The sequence below is a fragment of the Lithobates pipiens genome, unplaced genomic scaffold (genome assembly GCF_037356315.1).
Source record: "Lithobates pipiens isolate NorthernLeopardFrog02 unplaced genomic scaffold, aLitPip1_a1.2 Scaffold_27, whole genome shotgun sequence".
Lineage (NCBI taxonomy): Eukaryota > Metazoa > Chordata > Amphibia > Anura > Ranidae > Lithobates > Lithobates pipiens.
In genome coordinates, this window is record NW_027507788.1 from 155605798 (window position 1) to 155628345 (window position 22548).

Genomic DNA, 22548 nt, shown 5'->3' on the forward strand with positions numbered 1-22548 from the left:
TTAATCCAGGTGAAAAGTTCCATGTATTCCATTTAGCACCACAAGTCACATTATTTGGATCAAAGACACTTTAGCCAAATTTACACAATGCTGCATAAATGGCTTAACACACACCTAAACCCAAAAGCAAAAATGTAATAATTGCAGCTTACCAGTCCTCGGTATGGTGGCTGAACTTGCTGTGTTTTTTCAAGCGTCTTTGGTTTTATTTTCTCCTGGCAATCCTGCAAATTACACACTTTCTGTCCTTAGATGCATCTATGGAGGAAGCCAAGGTTGTTACACTAGGCTGTTCTTCTGATCTACAGACTGTCCACATTTGATCATTGCCCATCACATGTGGAAGCAGCTGTTATATTACAGAACATAGCTAGGAAGGAAGATGTTCTTTAGTGCAACAACCACATCTAAGGACTGTAAACATTTTACATTTTTGTTCTTGGGTTTCATTAAAGTTATACTAAAGTTATTTTTTTTTACATTTATTTTTAGTTAAAAAAGAAAAAACAAGTCACACTTACCTGCTCTGTGTAATGGTTTTGAACAGAGCAGCCCTGATCCTCCTTTTCTCAGGTCCCACTTCTGTGCTCCTGGCCCCTTCCTCCTGTTTAGTGGCCCCACAGCAAGCAGCTTGCTATGGGGGCACCTGAGCCGAGCTGCAGCTCCCCGCATCCATTCAGACATGGAGCCACAGCCCAGCCCCCTCTCTTCATTGGCTGGCTGACTTTGACAGCAGCGGGAGCCAATGGCGCCGCTCTGCTGTCTCAGCCAATGAGGAGGGGAGTCCCAGGCAGCCGAGACACTCCTGCAACTTTGCTGGATCTAGATGTGGCTCAGGTAAGTATTAGGGGTACTGCTACACACAGAAGATTTTTTTTATCTTAATGCATAAAATGCATTAAGATAAAAAAAAACACCCTTTTTGCCTTTACAACCACTTTGACCTTTAACCAGTTGCAGACTTCCTCCTGTAGATTTACTGCTACAGGATGGCCACTGTGCGCAGAATCACGTATTCTGCATCACAGCACATGCCGATCACCCGGCCCCGGCCAATGATTGACTCCCAGCACCCATCGCTTTCAAACACAGCCCTGTAAATGTGAACAGTAAGTCGACAAAACAAACAGAGATTTCACCGCTCCAAGTCAAAACCACTGACAGGCTGCTAACTCTCCAAATAGATGGGGGTTCCAGGTGCAGGCTGATTGCATAAGCCAAATGTGTAGAAACAGAACGAAACTCTGGATAGTCGCACTCCGGATTGTGTAAAAATTAGATGCCTTTATTTCTTCAAAGTGCAAGTACAAAACTCCGTTGAACAAAACATTACAGCAAAAAGGGAACAAAAAAGGATTTTTGAACAAAATTGCTAATTGTTCAAAAATCATTTTTTGTTCCCTTTTTGCTGTGATGTTTTGTTCAACAGAGTTTTGCACTTGCACTTTGAAGAAATAAAGGCATCTAATTTTTACACAATCCGGAGTGCGACTATCCAGAGTTTCGTTCTGTTTCTACACAAATGTGAACAGTACCGAGCTTTGTTCAGTGACGGGGATCTCGTTTGTTCATACCCTGCTAAGCAGACAACTAGATCCCCAGTAAAAGCAGCACACAGTACACACAAACTTAACCCTTTGATCGCGCTATATGTTAACCCCTTCCCAGACAGTGTATATTATAGGTACTGATCACTGTAATAATGGCACTGGTGATATCAGTAGCAGTTAGTTCCCCCCAGCATCAGTGTCAGATCAGTGCACTAGTGCAGTCCCATTATAAATCACTGCCAGAAAAAAAAAAAAAAAAAATACAAAAACAAATTCCAATATATATATATATATATATATATATATATATATTCCATAGTTCATAGACAATATAACTAATGCAAACCAATCAATATACAAATTTTTGGAATTATTTTTTCTTTTTACCAAAGACATGTAGGCCATGTTGGCCTAAATGTATTAAGAGATTGGATTTTTTAAATATATAAAAAAAAGAAATTCAATTATTATATAAAAAACTGACAAATAAAAAAAATGAAATGATTATTAATATATTATATATATAAAAAAAAAATTTTTTAAAGTGTCAGTTTTTGTGTTTATATAAAATTAAAAAACAAAAAAACCCAGCGGTGGTCAAATACCACCAAAAGAAAGCTCTATTTCTGTGAAAAAAATAACTTGTTTGGGTACAATGTCGCAAGACCAGGGTGGATATAAATCAATTATTTTTATTAAATTTATTTTAAAAAAAATGCTCTGTAGGAAACAGCGCCAGCCATCTTTAAATTTCCTCCTCCCCTGCTCAAGTTTTTTTTTTTTTTATTAAAAGAGCATCTCCAGTCAGCTGAGGAGACACAAGAACATATGATACACAGTCAACTATAATACATTTCCTGTCAGGAAATCTCAAGTAACTTGTACATTTGGGTGGGTACCGGTGCTGTCCTGAAAGACTCTGGGAAAGAACGTTACCAGTAAGTAACTTGGTTTTTCCCCTAATTGTTTTTCAGGACAGCCACCTGAGAAGATAATTGAGCACTTACCCCTAGGGTGGGACTATGACTTGTAAGACCTTGCGTTCAAGGGTCTGATCCTTTGCAAACCAAAAGTGGCAAAGCTGGACCATGTTGCTGCTTTACAAATTTGTTCCTGCGTTGCTCCAGCTCTCTCTGCCTGCGACGCTGCCAATGATATCATAAAGTGTGCCCTAATACCCTCTGGGATCTGCATACCTCCCAATGTATAGGCCTGGCCAATAGCCTCTCTAAGCCACCTGGCTATGGTGCACTTTGAGGCCTTGTGCCCTTTCTTGGCTTCCGAAATTAAAATAAATAAGGAATTTGTCTTCCTAAAGGCTTTTTTTTGTTTAAATAATGTAGAATGCATCTCCTGACATCTAACATATGGAACTTAATTTCTTGTTCCCTGGAAGGATTTGTACAAAAGGGTAAAATATCTTAGCCTCTGAAATTTTGAGGCTACTTTAGGCAAAAAGGCTAGATCCATCTTAAAAACTATGTGATCTGGGAAAACCAGAAAAAAAAAAAAAAAAAAAAAAGGAGGTCTGATTGATATATCACAGACTTTCCTGGCTCTAGTAACTGCCACCAAAAAGCCTGCTTTAAGTGTTTTCAATGCACAGTTTTCCTGTGGTTCAAAAGGGTCCACTGTCATAGTTTGTAGCGCTAATGACAGGACCCATTTTGGGAAGGCCGGACCTCGTATTGGTCTCTGCCTGCTCAAGGATTTAAAGAGTCTAATTATCCATGGATTGGACGCTAGCTTTCTTTCCTGATATATGGACAATGCTGAAACCTGACTTTTCAATACGCTGAGGCTCAGACTCTTAACTGCTCCACTCTGCAGGAACTCTAGGACCGCCAATGAACTCTGTCTTAAAGGAGTTTTCTGTACTCCATTTGTTAAAACATTTCCATACCCTCTGGTACATGGTGCAAGTTTCCATTTTTCTGCTTTTCAGCAGTGTATCAATTAAGCCGTTCGAGAAGCCCTTAGCTTCCAGCAGCTGCGCTTCAGAAACCAAGCGGCCAGGTTCCACCTATCCACTTGGGGACAACATACTGGGCCCTGGGAGAGGAGATCCTCCTGGATTGGTAATAACCAAGGGGGTTCGGCAGCAAGTTATTTTAGAATAGAGAACCATGGCCTCCTGGGCCAGTGTGGTGCAATAAGAATCAGTGAAGTGTTCTCTGTATGGAACTTTCTTAGCACTGTTGGTAGGAGCAGTGGTGGGGGAAAGGCATAGCATTTGTTGGATGTCCACTTCTGTGCTAGCGTGTCTACCCCAAGCGCTCCATCTTCCCTCTTCAGGAAGAAGGAACAAACCTTTCTGCTTTATTTTGAGGCAAATAAGTCCACCTGTGATGTTCCCCATTTTTGCGTTATCAGCTTGAGCACTTCCTGATTTAATACCCAGTTACTTTCTCTCAATTTCTTTCTGCTGAGGTAATTCAGCCACTCTGTTCAGTTCTCATTTTAAGTGTACTGCTGACAGGGAGACTAACGTTTTTCTCTCCCCAGTTTAGGATTTTCTCTGCTAAGGTCCGCAGGGTTACGCTCCTTGTTCCCCCATTTGCTGATGTAGGGGACTACTGATGAATTGTCAGACCTGACCTGTGTAAGCAATGACGCTCAGTTCTTTCTGGAAGGATTGGAGTGTTAAAAGTACTGCCTTCAACTCCTTCTAATTGGATGATCTCTTCATCTCTTCCCTTTTCCAAGTTCTCTGTTACCTGGGAGCTTAGATGATGTGTGTGTGTGTGTGTGTGATCTCCTCCACCACTAAGATGAACATCTGTAGGGGCCAAAAATGCAAGCCCGGCAATTGTACTGCCAGGATTGCCAAGGTTAGTAATCCAATGTTGACATTGTTTGTCTTATTGTCTTATTATAGTTTATTGCCCTGCAACGTTTTCATTGCCTCTTGAACTTTTTGTACCTTCTCCCTGGGTAGAAACACTTTTTGTTGTGCCAACTCTAGGACAAACCCCAAGTATTATACTTGCTGAGTGGGGTTTGTGTTGGATTTTTCTATGTTCACCAACCAACCTAGATTTTCTAAAAAGGCCTGCGTGTACTTCAGATTCTCTAGTAATTTCACGGGAGAGGTTGCAAATAGTAGATAGTAGATCGTCTAGATAGGAGATGGATATGCACTCGATTCGAAGTGTCGCCATGGCTTCTGCCAAAATTTTTGTAAACATTCAGGGCAATGAGGAAACACCAAAGGGAAGGGCCTGAAACTGAAGGCGCATGGTTTCCTTTGTTTTTATTGATAGCTCATAGCTACCAAAAATGTCTAAGGTTATCGGTATGTGTAAGTACGCATCCTTTAGATCCAGGGAAGCCATATAGCAGTTTGGAGATAATAGTGCCTTTACTGAATATATGGAGTCCATCCTGAATCTTTTGTAAATTATAGATAGATTTAGAAGTGGAGTACCGGCCTGAACATTCCTGAGGGTTTTTGTACCCCAAATATGTGGGAGTAGAATCCCTGACCTCTTTCTTCTTGTGATAACTTGGTTATGACTTTCTGTTCTTCGAGTTCTTTTATGGCTATCATTAATCCTCTGGTCTTTTTTGTTTTTCAGGAGTTCAGGGATGCAAAACCTGTTCAGGAGTGATCTTGAGAACTCTGATGCCGTGTACACACGACTGGTCTTTCCAGCAGAAAAAGGTCCGGAGCAGTTCCGACAGACTTCCTGTCGGAACAGACTTGCCCCCACACGAGCGGACCAAAGTCTGTTTCGTTTTGAACGTTCATTTGCCAATAGCTGCCCTTGTGTCATATTTGGTCCGTCGGACCAGCATACAGACTAATGGTTTTCCTGAAAGGAACAGATTTGAAACATGTTCTATTTCTAGGTCTTTCGGAATTTTTGAAGAAAAAAAAGTCAGCCCACACATGATTGTAATATCCAATGGAATGATTCCGTCAGACCTTTTCTGACGGAAAGTCCGGATGTGTGTACGCGGCATAAGCGATACCCATTCCCCATCATACTCAATATGAACTGGTTGGAGGATATCTTTTTCCATTGTGGGACCCCCTGTCTTCCCCCAATGTGACTGGTTTGTCATTGCTTGTTGCGGGATTGCTCAGGAGGACAAAAAATTGCTCCTCCTTTGCCCTTTCCTCTCTGTGCCCAAGGTCTTTTTGGTTTTCTGCCTTGATTTTTGCCTTCTGCCTATGTCTCTTTTTTTTTTTTTGCTGTCCCCAGGCTGGTTTGCGCTTCAGCGCAAATGCTTTTTTCTTATCCTCCATGCGATCCAGTACCTTCTCCAGCCCTAGTCCAAATAGCAAGTCCCCTGTAAATGGGATCCCACGAAGTTTGGCTTTGGATGCACAGTCCCCCGCCATGTCTTTAGCCGCAGGGCTCTCCTTGCGGCATTGGATAAGGCCAAGGATCTAGCTACCATCCGTACGGATTCCGCTAATGCATCTGCGATATGAGCGATGCCTCGAAGTAGCATGGGGAAAGAGGAAAGAATTTGCTCTTTTGGTGTTCCCTCCTCAGTGTTGGCCTGTATCCGAGTCAGCCAGAACTCTACGTTTCGGGACAGTACAGTTACTGCCATAGCTGGTTTTAGGCTTACCACTGTGGAGTCCCAAGACTTTGGGAGTCCATCTTTTTGTCCATTGTGTCGGATAGGACCCCCCCCCCCCCCCCCCCCATCCTCGAAGGCCAAGTCTATGTGCCTTAAGACTTGGGAGAAAGCTGCGTCCAACTTTGGGGTCTTTTTTCAAACGGACGCTGGATCATTTGCAAATGGAATCCTTCTTTTCCATGTTTTTGAAAAGAAGGGTTTACTTTCCAGATCCTGCCATTCTTTCTTAATCGCCTCTACTAAAACCTCATGGACTGGAAAAATTTTATTTTCTTGTACTCCCAGGCCCTCGTACATTTGGTCATGTAGAGAAAGTGTCTTGGTAAGTGTGGTATAAATGCTGCCCCCCCATCCCCCCCGGAGGGCCTGCACTAGTGGATGATAACGCTACCTGCTGCATTGGAAGAAGAGCAGTCTGAGGCTGCATGATCTGAAACCCCGCAAAGAAGGTTTTAAAGGATTCAAACTTATTAGAAAGTTCCTTTACTGATGCCACTAGCTCACTGCCCTGCTCAGTGGTATGTTCCTGCACTAGTTTGTTAATACATTCTCCAGTTTGAGACCCCTGCTCTACATAGTGTTTTTCCCCAGGAGTCCTCAAGTGTAGTTTTACAGGAGGGGCACCTCCTCTGAGGGGTTCTGGGTTTGTCTGTTTTGTTATTAAAGACAAAGAAAAACCCCATCAGAGATGTGGGGGCAGCGATCTTCACCAGGTAACTTCCCTGGCCATGTCCAAGGAGCCTCTGCCCCCTTTCAGGACTTTCTGCCTGAGCCTTCCTTGATTTCCTGGCTTGGATCCAAGTGGTGTCTCCCCTATGGAGGAAACACAAATAACTGAGGAGCCAGCAGGAGGAAATTTAAAGATGGCTGGTGCAGTGTTTCCTACAGAGGGGAGGAACCAAGGTCTCAGGTGGCTGTCCTGAAAGACGATTAGGGGAAAAAAAAAATCTAAAACAGTTTTCCATTTAAGATACATCAATAATTTTGTTTATTGAGCATGAAATGGAGCTCAGTAATGTAGCATGAGGCTGTATATTCTGCAATATTTCATTTTTTTGGTAAACTCATTCAATGAATTCAAGCTCTTCAAACTGAGATACCATGTGCTGAATCAATGCATTCACACAATGTCCCTGTAACAATGAGATAAACCAAAGTTCAGGAATATTCTTTATACCATTGTTTTGCAAATCTACGTACACAACTGTATGATTGAATGGGTTCCGATATCGCTGTTTTACTAACCTGACAGATTATTCTAAAATCGGAAACCTTAATTTTGTTTGTAAATATTAAAGCTTCTAACTACCAGCAAGAATAAGTCCTTACATTTAAAGAGCACCTGTAATTTCATATCCATCATGGCACCGCCTGTTAGTGGGCATCCACTCACCTGCTCCCGCCACGTCCCTCACCAGTGCAGTATAGTAAAAAATGGTCTCGTCAGGAAGGGGATAAAACCTTCCGGAGCTGAAATGGTTACATAAACTCTAGGTTCTCTGATGAATATCATTTCAGAAGGTGGCCATTGCTTTTGTGCATATTTACATGGCCTTCAACAGTACTTGTGATAAGGAATTTGTTTTTCAAGGCGATGCACTTCAAGAAAGCTTGCCTTCAAAAGGGTTAGATGGCATAGCTTTGCAACCCATGCATTATAGCCATAGCTATTGTGGTAGTGTGATACCCCACCAGTGTATGGACCCAGGATTCTCAACCAGGCAGGCTGAGGGGCACCAGTTTATTTGCTTATTTGAGAGCAAACTGGCTTTTCAGTTTTCTCATTATTTACTTTGGGACCTGGAGCCTGGGGATTTTGTAGCGATCTGGGTGGGATGAAATCCCCAGTCCTGATTTTGAGACTCACCAGCACACTGACTGGTCAGGTGTGTGCTGGACCATTTGTAGACATCTGACCATAGTCCTGGGCTCCACCCTCCACCCGTCCAAGGAGTCCAGGCAAGCAAGGGAGAAGTGTGCATGTCTGCACAGTTCCGTCTGTCAGAGCAGTGCTGAGGTACAGGGTTTGTACAGGAACTCTGTTATACAGCCAAGAGGGCTGAAGCATAAGCCTGAGCAGCAGTGCTGCTCGAGAGCCAGGTGGCTTGTTTTTTTTTTTTTTTTTGCGTTTATTACTACATTACTGCTGTGAAGTTGAAACCCCTGTGTGGGAATTCTGGATGGACATTTTCTTTCTTTAATAAAAGTGGGCCTACAAGCCCTTAAAAGACATATCTGGTGAGGATTCCGCTCACTGGTACACTGAGCTAAACAACCCCCAACTTTACAATATGTAGGTGTCACACATCATTTACTGTATATATTGTTGCAGCATCTACACACAACATAAGGGCCTCTTTCACATAGGCGTACCTTAGCATACACCCGTGCGAGGGCCATGTTTGCACAGCTGTAGGCAATTCCGTTTAGATTTATCGGGAGCAGCGGCTGCACAGACACGGTCACTACTTGCAATTTGAAATCTTTGCAGGTGCATGTGGGCATGTGTCCCCGAACTCAAAATGTCTGCATTCTGATACATGCACCCAACAGAAATTAAAGGGACTGCCTGCACACAAAACACCTGTGCATCCCATATGTGTGAACATGGCCCTTCACACCAGGTGTACGCCTAAATACACCTGTGTGAACAAGGCTTAAAGGTTTAGTGAATCTGTTGTAGACTGAAAAAAATCTAAGTCCATATACTCTCTCAATACTCAGTGTGGCTCACAGTCATCAATATTATTGTTGTCTGTGTCCCCGCTGCAAAGATTCCCCCACTCTATGAATACTGGTCACCAGTGTCGCCAGAACAAAAAGTGATAGGAACCAACTGTTACAGTTGCCAACAGTGGAGAAAGAGAATTTCAGCAACTTACAGTAAAGGGTGGCCTGTGATATATCCAGACCAGAAGCAGATTCTGCAAAAAAAATAAAAAATCTTTATGAGAGCACCTCATCTGTGTACGTACCTGGAGATGAGGTTGACGGCACCGCTGGCTGTGCGTGGAGGGAAAAACTCCAACGAGAACCATTTGTCTCCAGAATCGATGCGCCTGCGCATTTTATCCTGGAGACGTTCATGCCGTTCAAGGTCGAGGATGGGGGTTGAACATCGTGAGCTTTCCTTGGAATCTGTGCTGCTGCTACAACTGGCGCTGCTGCTGTCGATGAGGCTGGCGTTCACCATGGCGAGGTCTGCAGATCAGTCTGAAGAGGGAAGAAACAATGGGAGAAAGAATTAGAGTCATGGTCTTCTATAGACACAAAGAGGCACTCTGGCAAAAAGTGATATTTAAATTTTTGGTAGCTGCTGAAATATTAAAAATCCAACTTCAGCCAAAACTTTTTTTATTATTAATTTTGTTTTGGACAGACCAAGGAAGAGTTACAAAGTCAGTTAGGTTTTCATAGCCGTGTCCCCATGGGGATTACTTTGATGCAGTTGGTCAGCTTAAGCATGTATTGCAATATATACAAACTAAATATCCCTGTTTTTCATTGCATAGTTTGCTGGAAAGGGTTACAGCAGTGTGCATAGGGTCCACCCAGAATTTGTAGTGTTAATATGTGGTCACACCCCTTTAGCTCCCGGTAGTTTTTTTGCTGTGTGTTTACCTTGTTAATCTGTCTTTATTGTGGCACTTCCTGTGTGTGACAACGCGGGAGTAGGCATGTATATTCTTCACCCTCGGCAGCGTACCGTCTCCAGTGTCAGCATTGCCAGGAGTCAGTGCAGATCGCCACTGTTTCCCTTGCCATCACAACGGGGCGGGAACTTTTGATGCCGCCCGTTGTGACAGCTCCACGCTGTTAACACTGAGCATGTGCGGGAACAAGCGGTGAATGCTGGTAGCTCAGCATTCACTGCATCCAGGAAGTAAATGCTTGTGGGCTTCACATGCCCACAAACAAGATGGAACTGGCCATCCATAATTTATTTATTTTTTATTCGAAACCAGACATCATGGGACATAGTTCACCTAACAAGTGCGTGTTACATTGTTATGTCACTTTTCCGCATGGTTGAAAAAATAAAAATGAATGGTCGGTGGACCTCCGCTTTAAATACATGTACAAGCTATTGAGATTGGAGCACAGGTATATCTTTTCCCCATGGGGGAGATTTCACCCCATTTCCTTTCAGGACAGGGAGAGGTGGAAAAAACAACCACAGTGACAGGCAAATATACAAAAAAAAAAAATCTGGAGAAGGATCAGAACTGCAGACAACTGTCATTGCTGTTCATGGCTTATTGTCACAACAACCACCACCAGTTTTTGCAAGGCTATCAAAGAAACCTGAAGTGAGGAGCGAGATCTCATCACTGAAGTCCTCAGAGACCGGACAGAAGCAACTGACTGCCCAACCAACTCAACTCCACCCCTAGGTTATGCTGTACGTGTAGTTTAACACCCACTTTGTGTCACCCTCAAAAAGACAGAAAAGCCCAGGACTGTATCATGTGACAACACGCAATCATTTGACAAGACGCCCGCTAAATGTTTCTGTAGTTGTATAAACACATTCAAAATACTGTATATCTAAAGCATTTTAAGTTCTGGATGGAGATGTGAGGGATTAGATGGAACCTGTCAGGTTTGTATAGCTGTCTGTGGGAGACTTACTTTCTGTGTATCCAGGAAATCACCGGGACTGAAAGTGAGGCAAAATGAAAAGTTTCCCAGGTGGAAAATTGAATGATACCTCCATTCCTGTCCCGGTAACATCTGCCAATGGGGAAACTTGTTTGCATTACAACAGTCAAAGATTTCCATTCATTTTAGAGATATTTCTCGTATGCTGTTGTGGCTCCAAGAGAGGAAGTTAAAGCGGAACTTCCGCTCATCGGAACCCTCCCCCCCTCCGGTGTCATGTATGGCACCTTTCAGAGGGGGAGGGGGGGTGAAGATACCTGTCTAAGACAGGCATTTGCACCCACTTCCGGGCATAGACTCCAACGGGAGTTTATGCCTCTTCCTGTCCCGGCGCGCTGTCTGCTGGGACACACACGGGTCCCAGAGACAGCGTGGACCATTTCTATTGCGCCGCGCAACTCACACATGCGCAGTAGGGAACTGGGAAGTGAAGCCGCAACGCTTCACTTCCTGATTCCCTCACCGAGAATGGCGGCGGCAGCAGCCGAGCGATCTATCTGCCTCAGCTGCCGACATCGCTGGATCCTGGGACAGGTGAGTGTCCATTTATTAAAAGTCAGCAGCTGCAGTATTTATAGCTGCTGGCTTTTAATAATTTCTTTTCCAGTGAAATCCCTCTTTAATCTCTTCAAAAGGAAACAAAACGAAAAATAAATAAATAATCAAACCATGGCCTGGTGGGCAGGCACACAATGTTTTTTTCAGGGACACCCAGAAGCGACACTGCAATAGGCTGTAACTGACAACTCACTAGGCTGTAAAAGCCTGGCCTGATCATCTGCTCATAGTCCATCCATCTCTCTTATGTCACCGACATTCATGTGCCTGCCTTTCTATCTGTACCAGCCTAGGCCCTCCAGCGGCTACAAACATCGGTGTGTGTCACAAAGCCGCCCATTAGCCTATCCTCTTATTCATCTATCAAAAAGCTAATTTCAGTAATTCAATTCAAAATGTAAAATTCATATATTTTATATAGATGCTTTACACAGAGTGATATATTTCAAGCCTTTCTTTAAAATTTTGTTGATTATGGCTTACAGCTAGTGAAAACCTAAAATTCTGAATCTCAGAAAATTACATAAGACCAATAAAAAAAAAAAAAAAAAAGGGATTTTCAATACAGAAACGTTGGCTTACTGAAAAGTATGTCCATATAAAGTATAGTATGCACTCTTGGTAGGGGCTCCATTTGCATGAATTATTGCATCAATGCGGGGTGGCATGGAGGTGATCAGCCTGTGGCACTGCTGAGGTGTTATGGAAGCCCAGGTTTCTTTGATAACGGCCTTCAGCCCGTCTGCATTGTTGGGTCTGGTGTCTCATCTTGCTCTTGACGCTACCCCATAGATTCTATATGGCGTTTAGGCGAGTTTGCTGGCCAATCAAGCACAGTGATACCACGATCATTAAACTGGGTATTGGTACTTTTGACAGTGTGGGCAGGTGCCAAGTTCTGCTGGTAAATTAAATCAGCTTCTCCATAAAGCTGGTCAGCAGAGGGAAGCATGGAGTGCTCAAGAATTTCCTGGTAGAGGGCTGCCCTGACTTTGGACTTGATAAAACACAGTGGACCAACACCAGCAGATGGCATGGCTCCCCAAATCATCACAGACCAAAGAACATTTTGCATTTAATTTGGAAATCAAGATCCCAGAGTCTGGAGGAAGAGTTTAGAGGCACATAATCCAAGTTGTATGAGGTCCAGTGTGAAGTTTCCAGTGTCAGAGATGTTTTGGAAGCCATGGCATCTGCTGGTGTTGGTCCGCTGTGTTCTATCAAGTACATCATCAGCGCACAATTTGGGTCTGATCTGAAGGTGCATGAATTTGGCCTATGTTGAGGGCTAAGGGTTCAGGAAAAGGGGCTAATCCTGGGGTCTGAAGGTGAAAAAATTCAGGAAGTTTAACTTACCATTAGCAATAAAACTGAGTGCAAAAAAATTAAAACAAGGCATACAAATGCAATGCACTAAAGTTCACTGGCTGTCTAATCTGTGCAAATGAAAACTTAAAGTCGAAAAGGTTGGTGACACCTGCCCTACTCTATCCAAAAACTACAGATAGCTTACTTTGAGCTGATTGGACCATCTGATGTTACATGAATGCAAGGTTTCCAGCCCAGCCATTCACTGACTGATATTACTGGTCGCTCTTTAAATCACGCCAGACCGCGCTACTGCAATAAAACCACGAGTGTTCAAAAGGCACACTACAGCAATTAGCATACTGCACGTTCGTGATGCCGGGTGGGAGTCACCAAAGTTTATCTCTGACCGACAACAGTGCAAGTGATTCTGGGATAACAAACTATTAGCCTGATAGAAAGCCGGTCACATTAGACTTTAGCCGCTGACTTGTCATTTTTCTGAGGTCCTTCAGTTCACAGACATTATATATATATATATATATTATATATTATATATATATACACATACATACAAAATTACTTGGAACCCCCAAACATATATACACATTATATATATATATATATATATATATATTACAAGGGGCCCTAAGGAATAAAATGTCAATTGCTACAATATTTTATGTCACACTATATTTGCCCACCGGTCTTCCAAACGCAGTTTTTGGGGAAAAAATACACTTCAATGAATGAAAAAAGAAAAAAAAAAAAAAAGAAAAGAAGAAACTGTAAAGTTATCCCAATTTTTTTTGTTAATGTGAAAGATGATGTTACACCGCAAGAATCGTGAGAGAATTGTGATCCATCTTCTAAGCAAAATATCTTGAGTCTCATTTTAGCCAGAATCATGCAGCTCTACAATCACGTGTTGTGGCAGCATGCAATTTTTTCCATGTGAATGGGCAAAAGATGCAGGATAAAAACAATGAAATGCAAAAACGATAAATGTCAGGAATAAAAAAAAAAAGAAAAATAGTGAGTGTTCATGTTGAGGTAAGACTACTACAACTGGCTACAGAGCTTCCAACATGGAGAGGAGGTTTGGTTGCTATTTTCGGCGTCAGATGATATTTGATCCATGTGAAGTCCTAGCTTAGTTCTGTTTAAACATCTTATCAGTACAGAATTTTCTCAGAATTTCTCAGGTATGCAGGATTAACCCTTCACCCGCCCCCTTTTATCCCTTCAACTTGCACTGTGTGAGCACAGACATTGGCACAGCAGTGCGAAGCACATGCAATCACAAGCGATGTCTGTGCCATGTGATTTCAGCCATACAGTTTTATGGCTGAACTCGCATTGGATTTGCAGGAAAATAGTGCAGGGACTTTTTTTTCTCCCGAACTGGAATCGGATCACACGGGTGTTCTCACCCATGCAATCTGATTCCTGTGCGAGTTCACAGTTCACACTGCGATTTTTGAATCGATCTGGGGATGTCATTAACATTGTATTGCCACCTGCAGTGGTTCGCAGAGGGCAGTGTGAACTGCCTATGGGAGAGATGAGAGGAACCGGCGCTGTAATCTTGCTGGTTCCCGCATTAAAAAGGCAAATCTATCAAATCTCCTCAGAATGAAAACAGGGTCTGTGTTGGCCAATTGATTTTATCTCAGTGGGTATTTTGACCAGTCTTGTGTCCTTGGAGGCTTATTCCCATCACTTTTTTTTTTTTTTTTTACAACCTGCGCAGACTTCAGATCTCTGAGATTATCTACTGTGACCCAAGCACCGCCCAACTGTTTTGCATATTGGGCCCTTTCACACAGGCAGCAAAGGGGTGGTAAAAACAGGCAGTTGCACTGCAGTTTTACTGCCTACCATACATCTGGGAGGGGGTGTTTGCATACCTTGGCTGTGATGCTTTGCATTGCAGCAAACTTAAACTCACACATTTAAGTCAATGAGACTGCACAGGAACTATGAGGCTCACACTTGTGGCACATTACTGCCATAGAAAATTGCAGTTTGTCTATCCAGCCAGAGGTGGACACACCGATGCACTGTTTGGGAACCAATGTACAACAGTCCACTGCTTTTTTTACCGCAGGAACGTGGGGGAACGTAGTTCCGGCACCTCCAGCACTGAGTGGGGTGCACTGGAGGGTCTATTGATCACGGTTGCTGGGGGATCTATTGTCGCTGGGGGTGGGTCACTTGTTGCTGGGAGGCATCTATCTATTGTTCCTGACTGTAGGGGATCATGCTCGGAGGCGGGTAGGGGACGGAGACAAGGGGTGAGGAGGAAAAGTGCCCTGCAACAGTCAAAATAGAAAAGACAAAGAAAAGGGGGGGGGGGAGAAGGTTGTCCCGGTATGTGCAGCGAAAGTTCTGGGTGAATTTATTCTATTTTATTTCTTCTGTATGCGCAGAGACACAGTACTTGTGTATGAACAGGGGGGCACAGGGACTACTCTTGTTTCCTCAGCTGTATGGCATATGTATGGATGTGGAGCTGTATGGGATGTGAATGGAGACAAGTAACACTGTCCACCTGGCTCCTGAGAATCTTCCTGATCTGCAACAACATTGAACAATGATGAAAGTCCCTATACTCACTTGAGCCCGACGACTGCAACAACAAACCTGCATGAGATCTCCAAATCGCTGCGAGGCACAGTACAGCTTTGGCTGTCCTTCCTCAGACACATGCGTGTTTTCAGCATAGACTGCAGACATGGAACTAGGGCAAAAGTCAGCGTGCCGTGCCAAGTCTTGTGTGCTTACAGCGCTGGAGCATTCAAAGCAGCCAAATCCAACTATTTCACGCAAGCCTGACTGAGCAACCTGCCTAAATCTCTAGGTGAAGGAGTTATCCTGCGGGCCATAATGACAATCACTAGAAGAAGCTCTATATCAGCTGACCATTCTGGACCTACCACTGAGGGTACATGAGACACTCAGGTCCTGGCATGTCAGCTGACTATGTAAAAATCCACATCCCTCCACTAAACTGGAAAAACCTTTATTTGGTGTACAGCTTCCCGCCCCCCTCCCCCGGTCTTCCCAATCCCACCTGGCATCTGTAGCACTCAGACCACCAACCTTTAGGCTACAGAATGGCTGAGCTACAGCTTTGACCCATGACAGCAGGGTTTAAATCTGAACTCTGCCCGCAACACAAAAGGTTTAACTGCTTGTTAAGTCTAAGGAATGACAAGAGCATTTGCTTACCTGATCCTCCGCTCCCCTACAATCTGGCAGTGGACTGTCCTGTGTCCTCATGTCCAATGCAGAGCTATGGTCCCTTCTTTATGATGTCAAAGGACCTTAAGCCCCATAGACACTATCAGATTTCTGCAGATTTTTGTCTTCAGATTTAACAAAACCATGTAGTGCAAGGGCCTGCCTGATTACATACAAATTGAAACTCCTAAGGTTTGACCTCATATTATATGGTTTTGGTAAATCTGAAGAAAAAAAAAAAAAATCAGCAGAAAATGTGACAGTGTGTATGGGGCTTTAGACTGCCAGAGTTCAGGGGAGAAAAAGGCTGTAGGGAGTGGAGGATTGGGTAAGGCCCCTTTCACACTTGCGCGACTTTTCCTACGACTTTGGAAATCAGAGTCGGATTGACAAGTTGTAACCCAGGATTCCCAATGAGTATCATTAATATCTGTGCGACCTCAAGTCACACCGACTCCAAGAGTAGTTTCTATAATACTTCAGTCCAACTTTGATGCAAGTTTACACAGGCATTCCCTGATATCACGTCAAAATCGCTGCAAAATCACGCAAATTTCAATTCAGAGAAGTGTGAAAGAGGCCTAAGTAAAATGTACTTTTCATGATCCCCCTAGACGTATGCAAGCAGTCAACCCCGGCAGTGTAGGGGCAGCCCCACTACAAGGGAGGACTTTTTAGTTTTTTGGCGTGCAACTTTAACTCTACAGATGGTATAAGCGTGTACCTTGGGTTCTCCACGGTCCTAGAACAGCCCCTCCCGTGACCAAATGCCAATGAAATTGGTCATGTGACTTTATAACAGAGGGTGGACAAATAGGACTCATTTATGTAGAAAATTCAGCTGCACTTTGCAGGATCCATGGACTGGTCATACGAGTCAGTGGTTGTCCCAGTGCGGTCCATGCGACTTTCCGTGGTGATCTTATCAGGGTAGTCCCTGGACCTCTTTAGAGTTTTTCTTCTATTTTTTTTGCCATGGCTATGCAATTCAGATGTCTACAGCCACATATTGATTCAAATTTTTAATTGTTTATATTTCAATACATTTTAATTCATCCCAAAGGTGTTCTAGCAGGTTGAGGTCAAGACTCTGTGCAGGCCAGTCAAGTTACATAATTGGAGAGGTTGAAAAAAGACACAAGCCCATCAAGTTCAACCTGTGTGTGCGCGTTTATGTTAACCACTTCGTTACCGAACCTATTTCTGAGATTTGGTGGGTTTACTTCTTCTTTGTCTCCCTGCAAAGGTAAAGCATAATGGATTACTATGCATCGTATAGTAGCCCATTATGTGTCGCTTACCTGACACAGGAGCCAGCGATGTCGCCGCTGTCCCCTTGTGTACGGAGCCTCCATCTTCTTCCGGGTATCACTGCTCTGGCCACTCAGAGATCTGGAGCAGCGTTGACGTTACTCCCGGGCATACGCACAGGAGCCGCCACTAATGGCATGTCGCCATTAGCAGCGGCACACTCAGTGTGCTTGCGTGCCACTGTCTACGGCGGTGACTGTCTTTTTGTAAATATCTCCTAAACCATATAGATTTAGGAGATATATCTTGGACTTACAGGTAAGCCTTAATCTAGGCTTACCTGTAGATCAAAGTGGTTTGTAAGGGTTTACAACCACTTTAAAAAAAAATATTTTTTTTGCTAGAAAATTACTTAGAACCCCCAAACATGATATATATATATATATATATATATATATATTATATAAAAAATATACTTTTTTTGAAATAAGACAACAGTAAAGTTAGCCCATTTTGTTTTATATATTGTGAAAGATGATGTTACGCCGTGTAAATTGATACCCAACATATCACGCTTCAAAATTGCGCCCGCTCATGGAATGGTGACAAACTTTTACACTTTAAAATCTCCATAGGCAATGTTTAAAAAATTCTACAGGTTGCATGTTTTGAGTTACAGAGGAGGTCTAGGATTATTGCTCTCGCTCTACTGATTGAACACTGTTTTCATATGCGGGCGCTAATCACGTATGTGTTCACTTCTGCGCACGAGCTCAGCAGGACGGGGGGGCATTTACATTTTTGTTTTCTTATTTATTTTACCTTTTATTTTTTCCCTATTCTTTAAAAAAATAAAATAAAATTGTGTCACTTTTTATCCTATTACAAGGAACTTAAACATCCCTTGTAATAGAAAAAAAAAGTATGACAGGACCTCTTAAATATGAGATCTGGGGTCAAAAAGACCTCATATTTACAGTAAAAATGCAATTAAAAAAATATATATTTTTTTCCAAATGACAAAAAAGTCCCTTTAAGAGGTATGGGCGGAAGTAAAGTTTTGACGTCGCTTCCACCCTGCAGTGTTATGGACATGGGTGGGGGCCATACGACCCCCACCCCCCAGTGCGGCCCCTTCCGGTGTCAGTACGACCCCCAGTGCGGCCCCTTCCGGTGTCAGTACGACCCCCAGTGCGGCCCCTTCCGGTGTCAGTACGACCCCCAGTGCGGCCCCTTCCGGTGTCAGTACGACCCCCAGTGCGGCCCCTTCCGGTGTCAGTACGACCCCCACCCCCAGTGCGGCCCCTTCCGGTGTCAGTACGACCCCCACCCCCAGTGCGGCCCCTTCCGGTGTCAGTACGACCCCCAGTGCGGCCCCTTCCGGTGTCAGTACGACCCCCAGTGCGGCCCCTTCCGGTGTCAGTACGACCCCCAGTGCGGCCCCTTCCGGTGTCAGTACGACCCCCAGTGCGGCCCCTTCCGGTGTCAGTACGACCCCCACCCCCAGTGCGGCCCCTTCCGGTGTCAGTACGACCCCCACCCCCAGTGCGGCCCCTTTCGGTGTCAGTACGACCCCCACCCCCAGTGCGGCCCCTTCCGGTGTCAGTACGACCCCCAGTGCAGCCCCTTCCGGTTTCAGTACGACCCCCACCCCCAGTGCGGCCCCTTCCGGTGTCAGTGCGACCCCCCACCCCCAGTGCGGCCCCTTCCGGTTTCAGTACGACCCCCAGTGCGGCCCCTTCCGGTGTCAGTGCGACCCCCCACCCCCAGTGCGGCCCCTTCCGGTGTCAGTACGACCCCCAGTGCGGCCCCTTCCGGTGTCAGTACGACCCCCACCCCCAGTGCGGCCCCTTCCGGTGTCAGTACGACCCCCAGTGCAGCCCCTTCCGGTTTCAGTACGACCCCCACCCCCAGTGCGGCCCCTTCCGGTGTCAGTGCGACCCCCCCACCCCCAGTGCGGCCCCTTCCGGTGTCAGTACGACCCCCAGTGCGGCCCCTTCCGGTTTCAGTACGACCCCCACCCCCAGTGCGGCCCCTTCCGGTGTCAGTGCGACCCCCCCACCCCCAGTGCGGCCCCTTCCGGTGTCAGTACGACCCCCAGTGCGGCCCCTTCCGGTTTCAGTACGACCCCCAGTGCGGCCCCTTCCGGTGTCAGTGCGACCCCCCACCCCCAGTGCGGCCCCTTCCGGTGTCAGTACGACCCCCAGTGCGGCCCCTTCCGGTGTCAGTACGACCCCCACCCCCAGTGCGGCCCCTTCCGGTGTCAGTACGACCCCCAGTGCAGCCCCTTCCGGTTTCAGTACGACCCCCACCCCCAGTGCGGCCCCTTCCGGTGTCAGTGCGACCCCCCACCCCCAGTGCGGCCCCTTCCGGTGTCAGTACGACCCCCCAGTGCGGCCCCTTCCGGTTTCAGTACGACCCCCACCCCCAGTGCGGCCCCTTCCGGTGTCAGTGCGACCCCCCCACCCCCAGTGCGGCCCCTTCCGGTGTCAGTACGACCCCCAGTGCGGCCCCTTCCGGTTTCAGTACGACCCCCAGTGCGGCCCCTTCCGGTGTCAGTGCGACCCCCCACCCCCAGTGCGGCCCCTTCCGGTGTCAGTACGACCCCCAGTGCGGCCCCTTCCGGTGTCAGTACGACCCCCACCCCCAGTGCGGCCCCTTCCGGTGTCAGTACGACCCCCGCCCCCAGTGCGGCCCCTCCGGTGTCAGTACGACCCCCCACTGCGGCCCCTCCAGTGCCAGGATGACCCCACCATCAGTACCCCCCATGGCCCCCCTCAGTCACATTCCAGGTGGAGTCCCTCCACAGGATAGCTCCCCTCCCCCCACGTGCTCCTGTTATGTAATTCGCATACATTGTATACACCTTCATTCATTCTTTCCCTCACACATGCGGAGTCCTAGGAAGGACTACAATTCCCAGCATTACCACCACATATGAAGAGCCGCTTTGCTGGGACTTGTGGTTCTCCGTTATCTGCACCCCGCACTCGGGGGAAATTACCCCTCATTAACCCCTCCGATGCCGAGTCCTCCTTACCTTCTCCAGCTCTCCTCACAACACAACTAAACCAGGCTCGCTCCCGCAGCCACCATGTACGCGCACTAGCCCTGGGCCGCCCAGGACGCGCGCGCGCGCGCACACACACACGTGAGCTTACATGTCCGTACAGCGACATGTCCGCCTCCAGTCCGTACACAGGGGGAGTCATGTGACGCGCGGTGGGCGTACATTAGCAGATTGTACGCAGAGATGGGAAGCTTGCGGGGAAGAACCCTGCGGCTCTGTTGTTATATGACACTACAGTGGCCTGCGGTTGAACCTGAAAGACGGAAGCTGTTATTTTGTTGTGTCAAATTATATCAACCCACGTGTTTATCAAACACACATTTTCATTTTCACACATTTAAGGAAAATCTAAAAAAAAGTTAATGTGACCGCACCATAGAGATGTGCACCATGGGGATTTGTTCTCATTTCGGATTCTTTTGTTAAAGCGGAGTTCCACCCATATAAAAGTCAGCAACTACAAAAAAAGAGTAGCTGCTGACTTTTAAAGAGGAAGTAAACCCTGATGAGTTTACTTCCTCTTTCATTCCCTGCAAAGGCAAAGCATAATGGACTACAATGCATCGCATAGTAGTCCATTATGTGTCACTTACCTGACACAGGAGCCAGCGAAGTCGCCGCTGTCCCCTGTAGTCCGCCGCATCCATCTTGTTGGTGGTGTCTCGGAGCTCCGCCGCTGTCATTCGGGGAAGCCGCGATGATGTCACTCCCACGCATGCACACGGGAGCCGACACGCGCGGCAGCTCCGTCGCTGAGAATGCCGCGCTCAGTGCGCCTGCGCGCCGCGCCCTAGACAGCGGTGCCTGTTTTCGGGCAAATATCTCCTAAACCATATAAGTTTAGGAGATATTGCTTGGACCTACAGGTAAGCCTTAATCTAGGCTTACCTGTAGGTCAAAGTGGTCTGTAAGGGTTTACAACCACTTTAATAATCAGACGCTCACCTGCATAGTTGCCAACATTGTAAAAAAAATTTAGGGACAATTTTTTGGCTGTAGGCAGAGTCGCATTATAATTAGAGGGTAGGGCATGCACTTGTAGGCATGGCACAGGAAAAATAAAACTGCAATGAGCTGAAAAAACAGGCGTGGTTTATGTGGAATGGCGGGTGTGGCTTAAATGGCCATGGCTCAAGGGTGTGTGGTTAGAGTCTGAAATGAATGCGAGATGGAGAGGGAAAGGGGGGGGGGAGGGATTGAGGGACAGCAGCCCCAGATCCTACATCACAATAGAAATGTGTTTATTCCAGAGTTTAACAATCAGCACATGAAGATACTCCAAACACCTGGTGTTAGTGCATCAATAATCCCAGCACCATGATTGTTATGGTGTCAGGATGATTGAAGCGCATTATTTCTATTATTACATTGCAATATAAAATTAAATCATTCGGGGGCGTGGCCTGGACATGGCAGAGTGAGGTTGTGTATTTCCCGAGCTCCCGTTCTCCTCCCGGCTATCGGAGCCTAATATGATCCTCACACCCATCGCCTGATCGCGGCATGTCTACAAAGAAGCAGAAGACGAAGGGAAAGTCCAGGCAGGCTAGACCACGGGAGACCGGCGGGCCGATAACACAGTTCATGACACAGCCCCGGCTGCCTCCCGCTACCCCTAAGATGGCGGCCGCACGTGCGGAGGGAGAGGAGACACTGGAGAGCAGCCCGTCTTCACGGGCTGCTTCACTCGGCTCGGACTCGCTCTCCGACATTCCTCCTGCCCTGCAGTCGAGTTCCGCACCCCCGCTAATGTCCGCGGCGGGTACCGAGGGGAAAGTGGAGTTGTGGGCGCTTCTTAGAGCACTCCCTACCCGGACTGATATCGAATCTCTCATCGGCCGCCTGGAGACACAACGCCGCAAAGACCTACAGGAGGTGAGAGGCGAACTGAGCTCCATCACAGAGCGCCTGGTGGCGGGGGAAAACTCGGCAGCGGATTTGGAATCCAGGGTTTGTGCGCTGGAGAGACTCCAGGATGCCCACATAGATGCCGCTACCCTGCTTCAGCTCCATCAAGAAGAAATTGAAGACAGGTGCAGGCGGAACAATCTCCGTCTGCGGGGTCTCCCGGAGGCGACCGGATCTGAAGACCTGGCCGTTACGGCCACCGCCATCTTCCGTATGCTGCCGGGCTCACCGCTGCCGCAGACCCTGGAATTTGACAGGATTCATAGGGCGCTGGGGCCAAAGTCGCAGGACATTAATAGACCGCGGGATGTCATCTGCCGCCTCCACCACTACTCCCACAAGGAGCTGATCCTACGCAGAGCGCAGAACCAATAAAGGTTTAACCCCCTGATCACCCGG

General features: G+C 46.3%; 1 protein-coding gene across 6 annotated transcripts in view; it reads right to left on the reverse strand.

The window, feature by feature from the left end:
• Positions 1-20332, reverse strand: part of MTHFR (methylenetetrahydrofolate reductase) — a 58185-nt gene extending 37853 nt beyond the window's left edge. The window contains exons 1-2 of one of the 6 annotated variants that reach the window (XM_077457726.1): positions 20212-20332; positions 9122-9359 (exon numbers count right to left, since the gene is read on the reverse strand). In XM_077457726.1, the coding sequence (XP_077313852.1) occupies positions 9122-9339 (218 nt within the window). In that variant the 5' untranslated portion in view covers positions 9340-9359; positions 20212-20332. Of the gene's footprint in view, positions 1-152; positions 259-9121; positions 9360-9767; positions 9871-12722; positions 12748-15293; positions 15408-20211 lie in introns of those variants that run through there. The other 5 variants (XM_077457727.1, XM_077457731.1, XM_077457730.1 and 2 more) reach the window with 5 other exon arrangements.
• Positions 20333-22548: the final 2216 nt, after the last annotated feature.